The sequence below is a fragment of the Xenopus laevis genome, chromosome 7S (assembly GCF_017654675.1).
Source record: "Xenopus laevis strain J_2021 chromosome 7S, Xenopus_laevis_v10.1, whole genome shotgun sequence".
NCBI classification, from domain to species: domain Eukaryota; kingdom Metazoa; phylum Chordata; class Amphibia; order Anura; family Pipidae; genus Xenopus; species Xenopus laevis.
The window spans coordinates 59553430-59573677 of NC_054384.1; the positions used below are offsets into that span (position 1 = coordinate 59553430).

At 41.7% G+C, this 20248-nt stretch overlaps 1 protein-coding gene across 1 annotated transcript in view; it reads right to left on the bottom strand.

The window, feature by feature from the left end:
- Nucleotides 1-7776: 7776 nt before the first annotated feature.
- Nucleotides 7777-20248, bottom strand: part of LOC108697230 (CMP-N-acetylneuraminate-beta-galactosamide-alpha-2,3-sialyltransferase 4-like) — a 57684-nt gene continuing 45212 nt past the window's right edge. The window contains exons 8-12 of the mRNA XM_041571303.1: nt 17034-17129; nt 11357-11546; nt 10696-10824; nt 8203-8346; nt 7777-8025 (exon numbers count right to left, since the gene is read on the bottom strand). Coding sequence (XP_041427237.1) covers nt 7939-8025; nt 8203-8346; nt 10696-10824; nt 11357-11546; nt 17034-17129 — 646 coding nt within the window. The 3' untranslated portion in view covers nt 7777-7938. The remainder of the gene's footprint in view (nt 8026-8202; nt 8347-10695; nt 10825-11356; nt 11547-17033; nt 17130-20248) is intronic.

The following is a 20248-nucleotide window of genomic DNA, read 5'->3' on the forward strand; positions in this document are numbered from 1 at the left end:
TCTGTTTGACACAGAATAACTAAACACAGATATCCCATTTATCTCATTTAACACAGAAAACTGCGTCACAACATCCCATCTAATTAAGGCATTCACCATTGTTCACAATGGTGCTTTGGTATGCTAATGGAAAGGTTAAATGCATTAAATGAGTTAAGATGACTTTAGATAACGCAGTTTCTTCAATTAACCATGAGTCATGACGCATTTATCTCACAAATCCAAGTGGCTTCATCTGTAGCTTTGCTGGCTAGTAATCTACTGTTCTCTTTAAACAACTGCCATACGTTGACCTTGTAGGCATTGTTTGCCCAGTTTTTTTGGACGCAGCCACTGAAGCACAGTTGCCAGAAAAAATATGCCATATAAATGCTGAAAATAGTAATTTTTCGCCATACGTTGACCTTGTAGACATTGTTTGCCCAGTTTTTTTGGACGCAGCCACTGAAGCACAGTTGCCAGAAAAATTATGCCATATAAATGCTGAAAATATAAATTTTTTTGGTTGCAGCCACTGAAGCACAGAGGCCAGAAAAATTATGCCATATAAATGCAGAAAATATGCATTTTTTTGGTCGCAGCCACTGAAGCACAGTTGCCAGAAAAAATATGCCATATAAATGCTGAAAATAGTCATTTTTTGCCATATACGTTGAGTCAACGTATGGCAAAAAATTACTATTTTCAGCATTTATATGGCATATTTTTTCTGGCCTCTGTGCTTCAGTGGCTGCGGCCAAAAAAACTGGGCAAACAATGCCTACAAGGTCAACGTCGTTGACCTTGTAGGCATTGTTTGCCCAGTTTTTTTGGCCGCAGCCACTGAAGCACAGAGGCCAGAAAAAATATGCCATATAAATGCTGAAAATAGTAATTTTTTTGGTCGCAGCCACTGAAGCACAGTTGCCAGAAAAATTATGCCATATAAATGCTGAAAATATAAATTTTTTTGGTTGCAGCCACTGAAGCACAGAGGCCAGAAAAATTATGCCATATAAATGCTGAAAATATAAATTTTTTTGGTTGCAGCCACTGAAGCACAGAGGCCAGAAAAATTATGCCATATAAATGCAGAAAATATGCATTTTTTTGGTCGCAGCCACTGAAGCACAGTTGCCAGAAAAATTATGCCATATAAATGCAGAAAATATGCATTTTTTTGGACGCAGCCACTGAAGCACAGTTGCCAGAAAAAATATGCCATATAAATGCTGAAAATAGTCATTTTTTGCCATACGTTGACCTTGTAGACATTGTTTGCCCAGTTTTTTTGGTTGCAGCCACTGAAGCACAGAGGCCAGAAAAAATTAAACCAGTAGGGTTTGCACCCTAGTTTGTAACGGTGGCGGAGGGAGGAGGAGGACGCTAAAGGACAGCTGTGTGTGGAGTCATGAGGCTTGAAGAGAAGGACAGCTGCATAGAAGTCAGAACAAGTCTTCCGGCGTGCAGTAACCCTCCGAGATCCACCCCTCATTCATTTTAATAAAGGTCAGGTAATCGACACTTTTGTGACCTAGGCGAGTTCTCTTCTCAGTTACAATCCCTCCTGCTGCACTGAAGGTCCTTTCTGAGAGCACACTTGAGGCTGGGCAAGACAAGAGGTTCATGGCAAATTGTGACAGCTCTGGCCACAGATCAAGCCTGCGCACCCAGTAGTCCAGGGGTTCATCGCTCCTCAGAGTGTCGATATCTGCAGTTAATGCCAGGTAGTCCGCTACCTGCCGGTCGAGGCGTTCTTTGAGGGTGGATCCAGAAGGGTTGTGGCGCTGCCTTGGACAGAAAAACATTTGCATGTCTGACGTTACAGACTGGCCAAAGGGCTTTGTCCTTGCAGGTGTGCTCGTGGCAGGATTACTGGCACCTCTGCCCCTGGAATGTTGATGAGTTCCTGAAGTGACATCACCCTTAAAAGCATTGTACAACATGTTTTGCAGGCTGGTTTGTAAATGCCGCATCTTTTCGGACTTGTGGTATGTTGGTAACATTTCTGACACTTTATGCTTGTACCGAGGGTCTAGTAGCGTTGCGACCCAGTACAGGTCCTTCTCCTTAAGCCTCTTGATACGGGGGTCCTTCAACAGGCATGACAGCATGAAAGACCCCATTCTCACAAGGTTGGATGCAGAGCTATCCATCTCCGCTTCCTCATTATCAAGGACTGCATCATCCACGGTCTCCTCCCCCCAGCCACGTACAAGACCAGGGGTCCCCAAAAGGTCACCACTAGCCCCCTGGGAAGCCTGCTCCTGTTGGTCCTCCTCCTCCTCCTCCACAAAGCCACCTTCCTCCTCTGACTCCACTTCTGGCACCTCTCCCTGCGTTGCAGCAGGTGCCTGGGTTCGTTCTGGTGATTCCGACCAGAAATCGTGCGCTTCCAGCTCCTCGTCACGCTGGTCTACAGCCTCATCTGTCACTCGTCGCACGGCACGCTCCAGGAAGAAAGCGAAGGGTATTAGGTCGCTGATGGTGCCTTCGGTGCGACTGACCATATTTGTCACCTCTTCAAAAGGTCGCATGAGCCTGCAGGCATCGCGCATAAGCACCCAGTAACGGGGGAAAAAAATCCCCAGCTGTGCAGATCCAGTCCTACCACCCAGTTCAAAAAGGTACTCGTTGACGGCCCTTTGTTGTTGCAGCAGACGTTCCAACATAAGGAGCGTTGAATTCCAGCGAGTCTGGCTGTCAGAAATCAAACGCCTGACTGGCATGTTGTAGCGCTGCTGAATGTCAGCAAGGCGTGCCATGGCTGTGTAGGAACGTCTGAAATGGGCCGACACCTTTCTGGACTGGGTGAGAACGTCCTGGAATCCTGGGTACTTGGAGACAAAACGTTGGACTATTAAATTTAACACATGTGCCATGCAGGGCACATGTGTTAAATTGCCTAGTCTCAACGCTGCCAACAGATTGCTTCCATTGTCACACACCACTTTTCCGATCTGCAGTTGGTGTGGGGTCAGCCACCGATCGGCCTGTGACTGCAGAGATGACAGGAGTACAGATCCGGTATGGTTTTTGCTTTCCAGGCACGTCATCCCCAAGACAGCGTGACAACGGCGTACCTGGCACGTCGAATAGCCTAGGGGGAGCTGGGGGTGCACAGGTGTGGAGGAGGAGAAGGAGGACCCAGCAGCAGAGTAAGAAGAAGAAGAAGACGAGGTAGAGAGCGATGGAGGAGTAGAGGTGGTGGCAGAACCGCGTGCAATCCGTGGCGGTGACACCAACTCCACTGTTGTTGTTGAGCTACCCATTCCCTGCTTCCCAGCCATTACCAAGTTCACCCAGTGGGCAGTGTAGGTGACATACCTGCCCTGACCATGCTTGGAGGACCATGCGTCAGTAGTCATATGGACCTTTGGCCCAACACTAAGTGACAGAGATGCGGTAACTTGGCTCTGCACATGTTGGTACAGGTGTGGTATTCCCTTTTTAGAAAAAAAATTGCGGCTGGGTACCTTCCACTGCGGTGTCCCAATTGCTACAAATTTGCGGAAGGCCTCAGAGTCCACCAGCTGGTATGGTAAAAGCTGGCGGGCTAAGAGTGCAGACAAGCCAGCTGTCAGACGCCGGGCAAGGGGGTGACAGTCAGACATTGGCTTCTTACGCTCAAACATGGCCTTCACAGAAACTTGGCTGGTGGCAGATGACTGGGAATGGGAACAGGTGGTCAAGGTGGAAGGCGGAGTGGAGGGTGGTTCAGACGGGTCAAGGAGAGCAGAGGTAGAGCAGTAAGATGCTGGACCAGAAGGAGTGTGGCTTTTAGTTTGCCTGTTGCCTTTGAGGTGTTGCTCCCAAAGTGCTTTGTGCTTGCCGCTCATGTGCCTTCGCATAGAAGTTGTACCTATGTGGCTGTTGGGCTTACCAAGGCTCAGTTTCTGACTGCACTCATTGCAAATTACAATGCTTTTGTCAGAGGCACACACATTAAAAAAATCCCACACTGCTGACTTTTTGGAAGTGTGCGATCTGGCGGTAACAGTAGAAGTTGGCGGAGTTGGCGGTATTGGCGGCAATGGCGGGTGCGTTGGCCGGCTGAACACAGGTGCCGATACATGTTGTTGCCCTGCTGATCCCTGCGGGCTGTCCTCCCTGCTTCTTCTAAGTCTTATTCTCCTACTGCCTCTCTGACTCTCCGTCTCTCCATCTGAACTACCCTCCTCTTGCTCTCTTCTACTAGGCACCCACAAAACATCAATCTCCTCATCATCATTCTCCTCAGATGCATCAATTTCTTCTGACACATCACAGAAGGAAGCAGCAGCGGGGACCTCCTCCTCATCACTCATTATGTCCATCTCTATCGTGTTCTCTGCCAGAATTAAATCTGGTGTAAGGTCCTCATCTCCTTCATCTTCTTCTGGCAATAATGGTTGCGCATTACTCAGTTCAAGAAACTCATTGGAAAATAACTCCTCTGACCCCAGTGAAGAAGGGGCACCGGTGGTGGAGGAAGTGTTACGTGGGGTGGCCATAGCAGTGGAGGATGAGGAGGATGTTGTGGTAAAGTTAGAAACGGTAGAGGATGGGGTGTGCTGTGTAAGCCAGTCAACTACCTCTTCAGCATTTTGGGAGTTCAGGGTCATTGGCTTTTTAAAACTGGGAAATTTGCTAGGGCCACAGGATTGCATAGCAGCACGGCCCCTAGCACGGCCTCTGCGTGGCGGCCTGCCTTTGCCTGGCATTATTTTTAAAAAAACAACAACAACAACAAAAACTCAGTTGGTTTTTCTGGAAACGATAATACACACAGCTAGATGGCGGGTTGAAGAAAACACTGTGCAAATAATGCCTACAAAGTCAACGTATACACTACTACAGCGGTGGATACGGATTACGTAAAATATATGAATGCTGCTTGAAAAAAAGTAACTCAAGTGGTTTTTCTAGAGACGATAATATTATCAATATTTAGACAAAATGTGAACAAGGTCACACAGCTCGATGGCGGGTTGAAGAAAACAGTGTGCAAATAATGCCTACAAGGTCAACGTATACACTACTACAGCGGTGGATACGGATTACGTAAAATATATGAATGCTGCTTGAAAAAAAGTAACTCAAGTGGTTTTTCTAGAGACGATAATATTATCAATATTTAGACAAAATGTGAACAAGCTCACACAGCTCGATGGCGGGTTGAAGAAAACAGTGTGTAAATAATGCCTACAAGGTCAACGTATACACTACTACAGCGGTGGATACGGATTACGTAAAATATATGAATGCTGCTTGAAAAAAAGTAACTCAAGTGGTTTTTCTAGAGACGATAATATTATCAATATTTAGACAAAATGTGAACAAGCTCACACAGCTCGATGGCGGGTTGAAGAAAACACTGTGCAAATAATGCCTACAAGGTCAACGTATACACTACTACAGCGGTGGATACGGATTACGTAAAATATATGAATGCTGCTTGAAAAAAAGTAACTCAAGTGGTTTTTCTAGAGACGATAATATTATCAATATTTAGACAAAATGTGAACAAGCTCACACAGCTCGATGGCGGGTTGAAGAAAACAGTGTGCAAATAATGCCTACAAGGTCAACGTATACACTACTACAGCGGTGGATACGGATTACGTAAAATATATGAATGCTGCTTGAAAAAAAGTAACTCAAGTGGTTTTTCTAGAGACGATAATATTATCAATATTTAGACAAAATGTGAACAAGCTCACACAGCTCGATGGCGGGTTGAAGAAAACAGTGTGCAAATAATGCCTACAAGGTCAACGTATACACTACTACAGCGGTGGATACGGATTACGTAAAATATATGAATGCTGCTTGAAAAAAAGTAACTCAAGTGGTTTTTCTAGAGACGATAATATTATCAATATTTAGACAAAATGTGAACAAGCTCACACAGCTCGATGGCGGGTTGAAGAAAACAGTGTGCAAATAATGCCTACAAGGTCAACGTATACACTACTACAGCGGTGGATACGGATTACGTAAAATATATGAATGCTGCTTGAAAAAAAGTAACTCAAGTGGTTTTTCTAGAGACGATAATATTATCAATATTTAGACAAAATGTGAACAAGCTCACACAGCTCGATGGCGGGTTGAAGAAAACAGTGTGCAAATAATGCCTACAAGGTCAACGTATACACTACTACAGCGGTGGATACGGATTACGTAAAATATATGAATGCTGCTTGAAAAAAAGTAACTCAAGTGGTTTTTCTAGAGACGATAATATTATCAATATTTAGACAAAATGTGAACAAGCTCACACAGCTCGATGGCGGGTTGAAGAAAACACTGTGCAAATAATGCCTACAAGGCCAACGTATACACTACTACAGCGGTGGATACGGATTACGTAAAATATATGAATGCTGCTTGAAAAAAGTGACTCCGGTGTTTTTTCTGGAGACGGTAATATTATGGATATTTAGACAGAATGGGAACAAGGTCACACAGCTCGATGGCGGGTTGAAGAAAACAGTGTGCAAATAATGCCTACAAGGCCAACGTATACACTACTACAGCGGTGGATACGGATTACGTAAAATATATGAATGCTGCTTGAAAAAAGTGACTCCGGTGTTTTTTCTGGAGACGGTAATATTATGGATATTTAGACAGAATGGGAACAAGGTCACACAGCTCGATGGCGGGTTGAAGAAAACAGTGTGCAAATAATGCCTACAAGGCCAACGTATACACTACTACAGCGGTGGATACGGATTACGTAAAATATATGAATGCTGCTTGAAAAAGTGACTCCGGTGTTTTTTCTGGAGACGGTAATATTATGGATATTTAGACAGAATGGGAACAAGGTCACACAGCTCGATGGCGGGTTGAAGAAAACAGTGTGCAAATAATGCCTACAAGGCCAACGTATACACTACTACAGCGGTGGATACGGATTACGTAAAATATATTATGGCTGCTTGAAAAAAGTGACTCCGGTGTTTTTTCTGGAGACGGTAATATTATGGATATTTAGACAGAATGTGAACAAGGTCACACAGCTCGATGGCGGGTTGAAGAAAACAGTGTGCAAATAATGCCTACAGGGCAAATAATGCCTAAAAGGTCAACTTATACACTACTACAGCGGTAGTAAAATAAAAAAAAGTAAAATAAAAAAAAAATGAATATTAAAAAAAAAAATTAAAGTTGGTGCTGCTGAACTACTAGGAGCAGCAGATTAGCACACCAGTCCCACTCCCCAACACTGCTAGACTAATAGCACTGGGCTCTTATAGTAGTAGTAGTAGTAGTAGTAGTAAAACAACAAAAAAATAAATAAAAGCAGTCCTTACAAGGACTACTGTTATTGCAGCAGTCAGCAGATGAGATCAGAAGCAGGACAGCTGCCCACTGCAGCTACATACAGAGCACTGCAGTAGAAGGTAGATTACTAGCCAGCAAAGCTACCTAAGCTTAAATGTCCCTCAAACCCCTGCAGACTTCTGTCCCTCCAATAACAGAGCAGTATCAAAACGATTACTAGCCAGCAAACTTTCAACTGTCCCTGAAATCACTAACAGGCAGCAGCTCTCTCCCTACACTATCTCTTCAGCACACACAGGCAGAGTGAAAAAACGCTGCAGGGCTTCGGTTTTTATAGGGAAGGGGAGTGGTCCAGGGGAGAGCTTCCTGATTGGCTGCCATGTACCTGCTGGTCTGGGGTGAGAGGGCAAAAAAAAGCGCCAACAATGGCGAACCCAAAATGGCGAACGTCGCGCGACGTTCGCGAACTTCCGGCGAGCGCGAACACCCGATGTTCGCGCGAACAAGTTCGCCGGCGAACAGTTCGCGACATCTCTAACAGTGATTACAAACGTATCCACCGGGGACATTCTATGGATTCTGTCCTCATATACTCCATGGCATTACAGAATCTACCTTAAGTCTGTAGTAGGTATTGCCAAAGGTTTACATTCTCCAAAAGACCAAAGTGTAAGATTAACACATTTAAAAGTAAGTCAAATTGGAAATAATCCCTTGCTGAAGAAGACGTTTTATTGCTTGAGCTTCCAGGGTAATGTTATGCCCAGACACCTACAGAACCAACACAAAAACACGAATAAATAATAAACTATACACACTTTACGTAACATAAGCCAAATTGTTTCCTTATGCTTACAAAATCAAAAAAGTGTGATATTATATGGAAATCGGTGTGAATGCCAGCCAATGTCAAAGGAACAATTGTATTATACACATTTAGAAACTTACAGCCATAGACTTCAGGGTCGCCTTCTCATAATAGTGAATGGGTTGCTTTTTATTGGTGAGTGCAGGGTAGCCAAAACCGGCTATGTGAACCATGTCACAGAAGTGAAGAGCAAATGTGATGGCCAACATCCCTGTTGTGGGTATCTGTAGGAAAAAATGGCAAGTGTTAAAAGTCTACCCAAAAAGTTGTACAATGTTAAACTCATGCCATAATCATCACTGGGCATGGGACTTGCTGAAAAATGCTTTATGGCAGGGATCCCCAACCTTTTTTTACCTGAGAGCCACATTCAAATGTAAAATAAGTTGGAGAGCAACACAAGCATGTAAAAAACTCCTGAGAGTTGCAGTTATGGGCTGTGATTGGCTATTGGTAGCCCCTATGTGGATTGTCAGCCTACAGAAGGCTCTGTTTGGCAGTACACCTGTTTTTTAGGCAACCAAAACTTGACTCCACACCCAAAATTCAAAAATAAACACCTGCTTTGGGGCCACTGGGAGCAACATCCAAGGGGTTGGTGAGCAACATGTTGCTCGCGGGCTTCTGGTTGGGGATCACTGCTTTATGGGATGGTAAGCTTGTCTTGCCATTTATGCAACAGATTTAAAGGAACAGTAACACCAAAAAATTAAAAGTGTTTTAAAGGAATGACAATATACTGTACAATTGCCTTGTGTTAAACTAGTATTTTTTCTATAACCCCCATCAAATAACATGGACAGTCCCTTATCTAGTTCACCATGCTCAACATACTTTAAATGAAAGGTAGTGCTTTCCACTTACACCCCCCACTCTTGTGGAAGAATACGATTCTAGGAGAAGGAGTTAAGCAAAGTGTTCAATAAGCACTAAACAAAGCAACTTTTCAATTGACCTTTATTTTTTTTATTTTTCATAGTTTTTAAATTATTTGCCTTCTTCTTCTGACATTTTCCAGCAATCAAATGGGGGTCACTGACCCCATTTAAAAAAAACAATGCTCTGAAAGGCTACACATTTATTTTTATTGTTACTTTCTATTCTGGCCCTCTCCTATTCATATTCCAGTCTCTAATTTAAATCAATGCACAGTTGCTAGGGTAATTTGGACTCTAGCAACTAGATGGCAAATTGGAAAGCTACTGAATAAAGAGAAAAATCCACTCAAAAATACAAGTAAAAAATGAAAAGCAATTGCAAATTGATTATAAAATGTTAAAAGTTATTTTAAAGCTGAACAACCCCTTTAAAAAGACGTAGAGGGATATACAGTGCCACTATATGCTGGGATTCACTGGCATTTTATGGCTGGGTGACTATCATTTTATGATATGGGAAACCTAGTGGGTCAGTCAGAAGAGGGCAGAACATATATAAAACTATACAAAACATAAAACTACTATTTAAAAAAAGGATATAAAAATAATAAAGACCAGCTGAAAAGTTGCTAAGAATTGTCCATTCTATAACATACTCAAAGTTAACTTAAATGTGAACCACCCCAATAATACACTCACCCACATATATAATAACAGGCACTAAATGGGGAATGTAATAAAAGAGTGCAGAGTTTGTACTGGTCTAATCAGCTACAGCTATAAATTAGCAGGAAGCATTAAAGGGGTTGTTCACCTTCCAACTTTTTTTTCAGTTCAGTTTTTTTACAGATAGTTCACCAGAAATAAAGACTTTCCAATTACTTTCTATTTTCTATGTGTAATCATTTTTCTAATATTGAATTGTAAGTCTTATTTTTTACCTTCTAAAGCAGCTCGGGGAAGGATATTGCAGCAAGCAGTAAAAAGAATCCAAAATTATTTTTTAAATATGTTAATAGTAAAAAAAAAAATGAAGCAGGAAGGGGTGGGACCTTTAATATCAGAGGGGGGTCAGCTGGTTGATGAAAACAAAAAAAAGCCCAGATTCTGAACACATATTTTTCATCTGTCTACACAAATGAGGAACCAGTTAATGAAGGTGTCCTTCTTGATAGTCCCAATTCTAGTAATACAGCTAATGATGCATGGTTCAAACATTGCAAACTCACTGAACAGAAATGAACCATGTGGCCCCCCTTCAAGTCAAGACTTGACTCAGAGTTATAGAACTGAAAATCAGGAAGTAGTGTTGTGGCTATTATGTTAGACATCCAGTCACTCCAGCCTTTATACATTACATTTTTGGCTAACTAAATTAGAAACATTTTTTATTTTGCACAGTCTATCTATTTACACCATTTTTATTTTTCACGCTGAACTGTTCCTTTAAATGACTGGTTGCTATATAGGTGCTAACTTTGTAACTTTTATTACATTTCCCTATCACTGTCTCATTACATAACTGCTTGCATGTATCAAATAAAACAAGATTAGTAAATGAGACCTTGTAACACACGTGGGCCAGCATAGCAGTGCATTTCCAAATAAGGGGAAGGATTTTATCATTTAGATTCCTTGCTAAAAAAAAGTCACAGGATAATATGCAGACAAACTTTGCAATGGCTTCACACTTACCGCTGTGATTTTTTTAGATTTAAGAATCTGTATAGCAGTAACTGCCATGTAATATGGGTTTAAGATGCGAATGTTTTCAGCTTCTACTTCCCAAATGATAGGAGGCATTTTCCAAAAACCTTTACGGACCTAAAAAAGAAGAGATTTCATCTTAGAAAGCATGGTTTGGAGCACGAAACAAACAATTCAGCACAATGTGAAAGTAATCAATGAAACGGTTTGTGTGCAAGAGCCCATTAATACAATTTTCTCATATATAATGACTCTTAAAATAGTTATGTTTAATTCTTAATTTTTTTCCTAAATAACAATGTATGATTTCTTCTTTATCTTGACATAATGTGCAATAAAATCCAATTTCTGGGAAATAATGCTTGTCACTGTATACAATACCAAACTTTGATGTTTAATTAATCTGATAAATATTTTTTTAATATCTTTTTCCTTTGGTTGTTGACATATACAATGTTGTATTGTTGTGTTACCTTATTTCAAAAATGTACCCATGCTGGGTATCTCAAAATAATAGCAGGTTCAATTGGTTGTACCAAAATTAAGTTGTTGTGTGCATGAGCACATCAGTGATAACCCTGCACAAACTGTATATAATATTAGCCAGAAATTTCTAGTGTCAATATTAAATAGATTTTCTATGACATACCCTTTTCTCATTGTTTAAGATTATCTTCATCCACTGGATGTCTAGAGGCTTGAATGGCACCAACACCAACAGAGTGCCTGGGTTGTTATCAAGCTGAGGATCAAAATCAGCAGACTCTGGGTAGAAAAGGCGCATAGTGGTCTTATTGCCCACGTCTTTTTCATATTTATGGACTGGAGCATTGTTTAACCTGTGGAAAAAAAGAAAGAAACATTAGTTCCAGAAATAAGGATAATATGAATATTACACAAAAATAAAAATAAATGTTATTATGAAGTATTTATAAAGCTCCAGAACCTGGGGTTTTCCAAATAAGGTTTTTTAAATAATTTCACCATTCCTTAAATCGACTATAAAATCATTTAAACATGAAATAAACCCAATAGGATTGTTGCGGCAGTTTGTGAAATTACTGGCTGCCTGGTGACTCCAACAGACGGCGAAGTGGTGACTTTGTTTTATTGCGAATATTTTAACATTAACATTGTGAGTGTGTTTTTAATGTTATTTTGGGATTAAAAAAGTGACGATTTTACACTATGTCAGCGCATTGTTTTAAAGCCACAGAGTCTGGAGAGAAGTGAGAGGATGACTGTTACACTATCTTTCTAAACGCCAAAACCTCGTTTAAACGTTCGTGAGTACCCTCACATAAGATTCACTTCACTGTGTGAATTTTAATAAGTGGCACGGCAAATAGTATAATCTGTAAAGGGCACCTTTTTAGTACTCTAATTTCACAAAGTGGTGTATTACATCTATGCAAAAATACTACACTATATGAGAATCATTCTCTTGTTGTCTATACCTCGTGCTGGATGAGCGCTGGTTTCCTTTCGCAACTCTGAATTGGATTTCTATACAAGTCTGAGGGAGAACAGACCCTTTTGGGAACCGGCAGAGGGAGCGGACTACCAAAGCCTTTGATATCCTTTTTTTACTGCCAATAGGATTGTTGCCACCAATATGGATTTATGCAGCTTAATTACAATTAAATACAGGGTACTGGTTAACTTTTACAGAGAAAAAGGAAATATGAGGATACCAGGTTTGAGGATAAGAAATCCCATACCTGTATCAAATAATGTAATCAAGACATTATAATGGTCAATAAGCACAGCAAGCTTACTGTAAAAGTTTCATTGGTTGTTTTAAATGCTGCCCAACAGAGGTTACACAATCCCACTCTGAAAACATCAGCCACAAACGGCACATATGCAGTGGTATTCATTCTGCCACAATTGTGACAAATGCAGTGGACTTGGTTCTTGTGCCCCTGATGAAGCCATGTGAAATGCGTAAGGCAGAGCAGCATGGTGGACTGTGTGTGGTGACTAGCCCCTCCAGTGCCAACATGGACAGCTAGAAATTGATGGTTTTGCAGTAAAGGGAAAGGGTATGGTGATTTGAACCTTGTTTGAATTGGAATTAAATCGATTAAAGGAAAACTTTACCTCGAAAATTAATATTTAAGTAACAGATAGTTTATATCAAATTAAGTGGCATATTACAAAATCTCACCAAACTGGTATATATATTTATATAAATATTGCCCTTTTACATCTCTTGCCTTGAACCACCTTTTTCGTGATTTGCTGCTTTAGAGATCACCTGACCAGAAATACTGCAACTCTAACTGTAACAGGAACAAGTGTGGAAGCAAAAGACAGAAATCTGTCTGGTTATTGGCTCATGTGACCTAACAAGTATGGTTTGTGTGTGCATCCCATGGGTTCAGCCCTTTTTTTGCATGGCAGTTTTCTATTTAAGATTACCCAATGGCACATACTACTAAAAAAGTATATTATTATGAAAATGGTTTATTTACATGGTTTTACATATGAGCGGTTTTATGCAATATATTTTTATAAAGACCTACATTGTTTGGGGGGGGTATAGTTTTCCTTCAAGTACCCACTATCCTGCACGATTCCATAATAATAGTTATAGTGAATATTTATTGAGCTATAAGTAAAAATTATAAAAGCTAGCAAGCTCCATTTAGTGGTTAAGGAAGTGTTTTGTTTTTAAGTCATTCTTGAAATCATTCTGAACACAAAGATGAAGATATATACAAGTCACATGGCAAAAAATAATCCAAAGTTCAAGTGCTTTTACTCTCTTGTGAAGATTTCTGGTGGTATTAAGTGTGTTTGTATGCATGTGTAACACCTATTTGGGCTGCATAGCACACAAATAGTTAAACTGTCCAGCTAGCAGTAGAAGCATGGGTTACACGCGACTTCACACAACAGGGTCAGGGCCTTCGCCATGTGGAAGTGTTCCCTCTATGGTGTAGTGCAACTACATCCCCCCAGGCTACTGTGCATACAACAAAAGATGGGCGCCAGGAGGTTCTTGCAGTAAAACAGAAAACGGTTTATTTAACTATGCACGAGGCAAGTGACCACAGGTTTAGTACTCACACAGGAGCTGAGGCAATAGCACATTTCTCACACAGAGCTGCAGGCATTAGGCATTTCTCACAGAGGAAAGGTCTCCATTAGGCATTTGCAGTATTCACACACATTCCCTCCTGGAAGTTGTCAGGAAAGCAGCTTCTACCCTACAGTCCCTCTTCACTGAGGTCCCTGACTGGAGGCAACACACAGAGCCTTTGGGAAGCTACTCCCTTACTGCAAATCCTTGTTGGAGCTTCAGCTGCTCTTTCTCTCTCACCTCTCTGCCTTTCTCTCCTAGAGAGACTATAACAAGTCTGCCCTAGTGCAACTATTCCTCATTCACGGGGTTACCTGGTCCCCGACTTCTCCTTCCAAAGCACATGGGCCTTTCTGGGCCTAGCTGTGCCCAGGCTCCCCTGAGCACACCCAGCTGGATCACCATCCACAGGCCAAAGAGGAAGTGGCCACTCCCTACACACACTATATAGCAGTGTAGCAGGGGAGTGTCATTCTCTCCTGGCAGATCACTCTAAGAAAAAAGGTGGGGGCCTTAAAGCTGCAGGGCAGATTACCCAGTAGGGGTCCCTACATACACCCGGGGGAAAAACCCATTTCGTCCCGACAATGGTTTAAACATCCCCAACATATATCAACTTACAGTACCATCACATCCACTTCTGGTATCCTCTCCTAAGGAATACCTGGTAACAATGGTCACTGTAAAGGAAACACAGCATGCACAATACTGTATCAAACATTTTCAATTTCATAATAAACAGTTGCAGTTGGTCAACTTTATTACACATCAGCAAAAATACTTCTCCCCCTCCCAAGGGTCCACACAGGCCAGTCCTTGGGTGCAGAAACACTACTCAGCGAGTAGGTGAAGGCAGAAGAAATGGTGGTGGGGATCAATAGTCCTGAATTAGAACCCACTTAGTCCAGCAGTCCTTCCAGCCACAAAAAACAAGCAAGCAGCACTCTAGGCATCTCACTCTGCAGGAGTCCATAGAAGAGCTGTAGCAAACACAGAAGAATCCATCCTCCAGGTTCTCCTCTTCCAGATCCATGATCCGGGATCACACATGAGCAGGAAATGTCTCCATCCGGGACATCCATCTTCCTCCCATCCAACTGACATCCGCAGGCCTTCGTGAAATCGGGGCGAACCTCCAAGCCCGAACCCACGGCCAAATACTTCGAAGGAAATCCATACGATTCAAAGAATTCGTACGTTCCGTTTATCCACTTCGAAAAATTCGTACGATCCATTCGTACACTCCGACAAATTCGTACATCCATTCGTACGATTCGAACAAAACAATGCACAGCCTGGTTTTAGGGAATCGAGCCCCACGTTGGGCGCCAAATGTAACACCTATTTGGGCTGCATAGCACACAAATAGTTAAACTGTCCAGCTAGCAGTAGAAGCATGGGTTACACGCGACTTCACACAACAGGGTCAGGGCCTTCGCCATGTGGAAGTGTTCCCTCTATGGTGTAGTGCAACTACATCCCCCCAGGCTACTGTGCATACAACAAAAGATGGGCGCCAGGAGGTTCTTGCAGTAAAACAGAAAACGGTTTATTTAACTATGCACGAGGCAAGTGACCACAGGTTTAGTACTCACACAGGAGCTGAGGCAATAGCACATTTCTCACACAGAGCTGCAGGCATTAGGCATTTCTCACAGAGGAAAGGTCTCCATTAGGCATTTGCAGTATTCACACACATTCCCTCCTGGAAGTTGTCAGGAAAGCAGCTTCTACCCTACAGTCCCTCTTCACTGAGGTCCCTGACTGGAGGCAACACACAGAGCCTTTGGGAAGCTACTCCCTTACTGCAAATCCTTGTTGGAGCTTCAGCTGCTCTTTCTCTCTCACCTCTCTGCCTTTCTCTCCTAGAGAGACTATAACAAGTCTGCCCTAGTGCAACTATTCCTCATTCACGGGGTTACCTGGTCCCCGACTTCTCCTTCCAAAGCACATGGGCCTTTCTGGGCCTAGCTGTGCCCAGGCTCCCCTGAGCACACCCAGCTGGATCACCATCCACAGGCCAAAGAGGAAGTGGCCACTCCCTACACACACTATATAGCAGTGTAGCAGGGGAGTGTCATTCTCTCCTGGCAGATCACTCTAAGAAAAAAGGTGGGGGCCTTAAAGCTGCAGGGCAGATTACCCAGTAGGGGTCCCTACACATGTATTGCCATGCATCATGCTTAATAAAGATATAGTATGTATGGGTCACTGTCATGGGCAAATCACTTCTGACAGAAGACAATGACGTGAAAAAGCATAACATAAGGAAAAAATGAATACTCTTTTTTGTGGAATAGTAACTCATAGCAGCAGAATTAGAATTTTACTTTCATTAGTCTTACTAAAAATTCAGCTGACTGATATTTGGTAACTATGGGTCATACAGCTTAACTAAAGCCACCTTCTGGTGTCTCACAAAATTACAGGGTCTAAAGCTGGCCATAGACACACAGATCCTATGGTACGAATCGAGGATTTGTACGATTTTCGGAACGCGTGTGGAGAATACAGACAGCTTTCGTCCGGCGGAGATTGGTCGTTTGGTCGATTGGTCAGGTTTGATTTTGACCCAACCGATCCCACCGGAGCCCATTGCACATAGTAATCGGATTGTTCAGCCATACGGCCGAACAATCAGATTACCCCCGATATAGCCATGCTCGTTAATAGCATATCGGGGAAAGATCTGCTCGTTTGGTGATGTCGCCAAACGAGTGGATCTTTGTGTCTATGGCCACCTTTACACATAGGTCACTATGTCATTTAATATACAGAAGCTATACAGTGGGCCAGAAACATTCTAGATTCCCCAGTTCTAACTTTACTAAATAACCCCCACTGGTGTCGTGGCTGGTGCTTTTATATACTGCTTGCACATAAATGTTAGGGCTTATTTATGTCCACAAACTAATTTGCAGTCCCCACAATTCCCACACATTCCATTGCCTGTAAAAACACAAAGTGCACTCCTTGCACTTCATTATAGTTACACTTGGAGCTGATTAGTTCTTCCTGCCTTCCGTGCCGCTTTGCCTATTTATGTAGGCAAGGCCTCAAAAGGCACAGCACACTTGTACCTAAAGAATTGGGTGTACACGTCACTCACACACTGGAAATGACAACAAACAGACTTCAAAACTTTGAAAATTGCAGTACTTGTGGAATGTAAATGAGCCCTATTGTGTAATGCTAAATAAAAAAATTACAGACTATATTCAATCTAAAAAATTTTTACCTGATCACAACATCGTATTTATTGATAGTTTCTCCCAATGAACTGTTTTTTAGAAGGTGCCCATTACCAACAACCACACATCTCCGACATGGCAGTCTGAAATATAGACATTACAAATGAATTATTTAAACCAGGGCACATACTGCAAACATGTAGTTAAGATTGTACTACAAAACAAGGCAGGAGTAAGCAACCTCTAAATTGACAAATATCTATAATTTAAGCCAGGGGTCTCCAACCTTTTTTACTTTTAATTGTAAAAACTGTTGGGGAGCAACACAAGCATGAAAAAAGTTCCCGTGGGGGCAAATAAGGGCTGTTATTTGGTAGACCCTATGTGACTGTCTCTGGTTAGCAGTATACCTGTTTTTTATGCTACCAAAACTTGCTTCCAAGCCAGGAATAAAAAAAATAAGCTTTAAAGGAAAACGATACCCCCCAAAATGAACACCTTAGCAACAAATAGTTAACATCATATTAAGTGGCATAATAAAGAATCTTATCAAACTGGAATATATATTTAAGTAAATCTTGCCCTTTAACATCTCTTGCCTTGAGCCACCATTTCGTGATGGTCTGTGTGCTGCCTCAGAGATCACCTGACCAGAAATACTGAAGCTCTAACTGTAACAGGAAGCAAAAGACACAACTCTGTCTGTTAATTGGCTCATGTGACCTAACAGGTATGGTTTGTTTGTATGTTTGTGAGTATAGTGAATCGTACCATCCCAGGGGGCGGCTCGTATTTTTCAAAATGGCAATTTTTTAATTATGATTACCCAATTGCACATACTACTAGAAAAGTATATTATTATGTAAAGGGTTTTACATTTGAACTGTTTTATGCAATATCTTTTTATAGAGACCTACATTGTTTGGGGGATATAGTTTTCCTTTAAGGCCAATGGGAGCAACATACAAGGGGTTGAAGAGCAGCATGTAGCTCACAAGTCACTAATTGGGGATCACTGCTTTAAGACACCACTTGTGCATTCCACTTTTGTTTGGTGTTTCCCTGTGGTACAGTAAGTACAACATTGGGCTGCATAAACTCCTGCGGTGAAACACATGAATGATCGAGTGGACAAATTATTGGGAGGGGCTGGGGAAGACCCAGCGGTCTTGGTACACATAGGTACCAATGACAAAGTTAGAGGAGGTGGTGAAGTCCTCAAAAATGATTTTAAAAACTAGGTGCAAAGCTGAGGGCGAGGACTTCCAAGGTAATTTTCACAGAGATATTACCTGAGCCACGAGCAACGCTAAGGAGACAGCGGGAACGTAGGGAGATTAATGCGTGGCTGAAAGATTGGTGTAGGGAGGAGGGTTTTGGGTTTTTGGAGAACTGGGCTGATTTTTCAGTCGGCTACAGGCTCTTTGCTAGGGATGGGCTGCACCTCAATGATGATGGGGCAGCTGTTTTGGGAGAGAAGATGGCTAGAGGGTTGGAGGAGATTTTAAACTAGGTGTGGGGGGGGGAGGGTTCAGTAAAAGATTCAGTGGAAGACAGGTTAGATGAGATAGTGGGCAAAGAAAGGGAAAATGGGGGAGGAGATTTGGCTGGGGATACTGTTAAGGTAAAATGGGAGAGCTGGAGCTGCTGGTGTTGGAAGGAAAATATGATGTGATTGGTGTGGCCGAAACATGGCTGAATGAGTCGCATGACTGGGCAGTAAATATCAGTGGCTATACTTTGTTTCGGAGGGATAGAGGCAATAGAAAAGGAGGAGGGGTATGTCTGTTTGTTAGGCAGGATTTAAAAGCTCATATAAAGGAGGAGGTTATGTTAGAAAATGAGGGGGCAGAAGTCGTATGGGTGGAGTTCTTCACCAATAGTAAAGAATCCAGCAAATTAATTGTAGGAGTATGCTATAGACCCCCTAATGTAAGTGAGGAGGAAGAGACAAAGCTTCTAATGCAAATAGAAAAGGCTGCTAGTTTCGGTAAAGTAATGATAATGGGGGATTTTAATTACCCAGATATTGACTGGAGCAACGGTACTGCTAGATCAGTTAATGGGAACAAGTTTATAAACTTATTGCATGACAATTTTTTAGCACAGGTTGTTGAGGAGCCTACCAGAAAAAATGCTATTCTTGATTTAGTGATCTCAAATCACCCGGAACTTATAGCAAATGTGCAAGTCATTGAACCCCTGGGTAATAGTGACCATAATGTTATATCTTTTAATGTCTGGTGCAAAAAACAAAAATATACTGGGGCAACAAAAACCATGAATTTTGGAAAAGCTAATTTTAGTGCCTTGAGGGCTGCCCTACAGAGCATTGATTGGGGCACTAGGTTTTCGGCTAAAAACACAGAACAGAAATGGTTGTCCTTTAAAATGATATTAAATAATTACTGTTCTCAATTTATTCCCTTACGGACTAAACGTAGAAGCTCTAAGAATCATCCTGTGTGGCTTAATACAGAAGTAAAGAAGTTAATGGGAAAGAAGAGAAAGGCATTTAAAAACTACAAATCTGTGGGGACAAAAGCTGCATTTAATGAATATAAACACTGTAATAAATGTTGTAAATCAGCAATCCGGAAGGATAAGAAAAGAAATGAAGAGTTAACTGCGGTGGAGGTGAAAACTAACCCTAAAAAGTTTTTTAAATATATTAATAGTAAAAAGATGCAGGTTGAGAGTGTTGCTTCATTAAATAATGGTACCTGTATGGTTGTAACAGATACAGAAAAGGCAAATGTGTTAAATCAGTTCTTTTCTTCAGTGTATACTGTGGATATCAGGATTTTAGATTAAAATGATATACATATGGGTTAGGTATTGTATAAAATGCAATGATTATAGAACAGGACACTGCCACAGAACAGCTGTGTTAGACTCTACACTTCAAGGTTAGAGGCCTTTCTACTAATTAGGGTTGTAGAATGTTTACATAGAACTAAGAATACATCTGTTGTCTCATGTCACAAGTATTCCTAGTGCAAGGTTAAGAAAGACACTTATAGCCCCAAAAACACACCCACTGCACAGATACCATTCTGGACACTGTGCTAGCACAGAAAATGTACTTATTTGGACTATACTTAGGTCATGAAGAATTGTACTAAAATGGACAGAGAGGCATAGTTATATTAAACCAAGGACGATGATTGGATGTCAAGGGATCAGCCCCATGGAAGAAGAAATGGTTAAATAATCATCTGTTGTATTGCTTATGGTCCCCCAACGTCCTCACGAGCTTTCA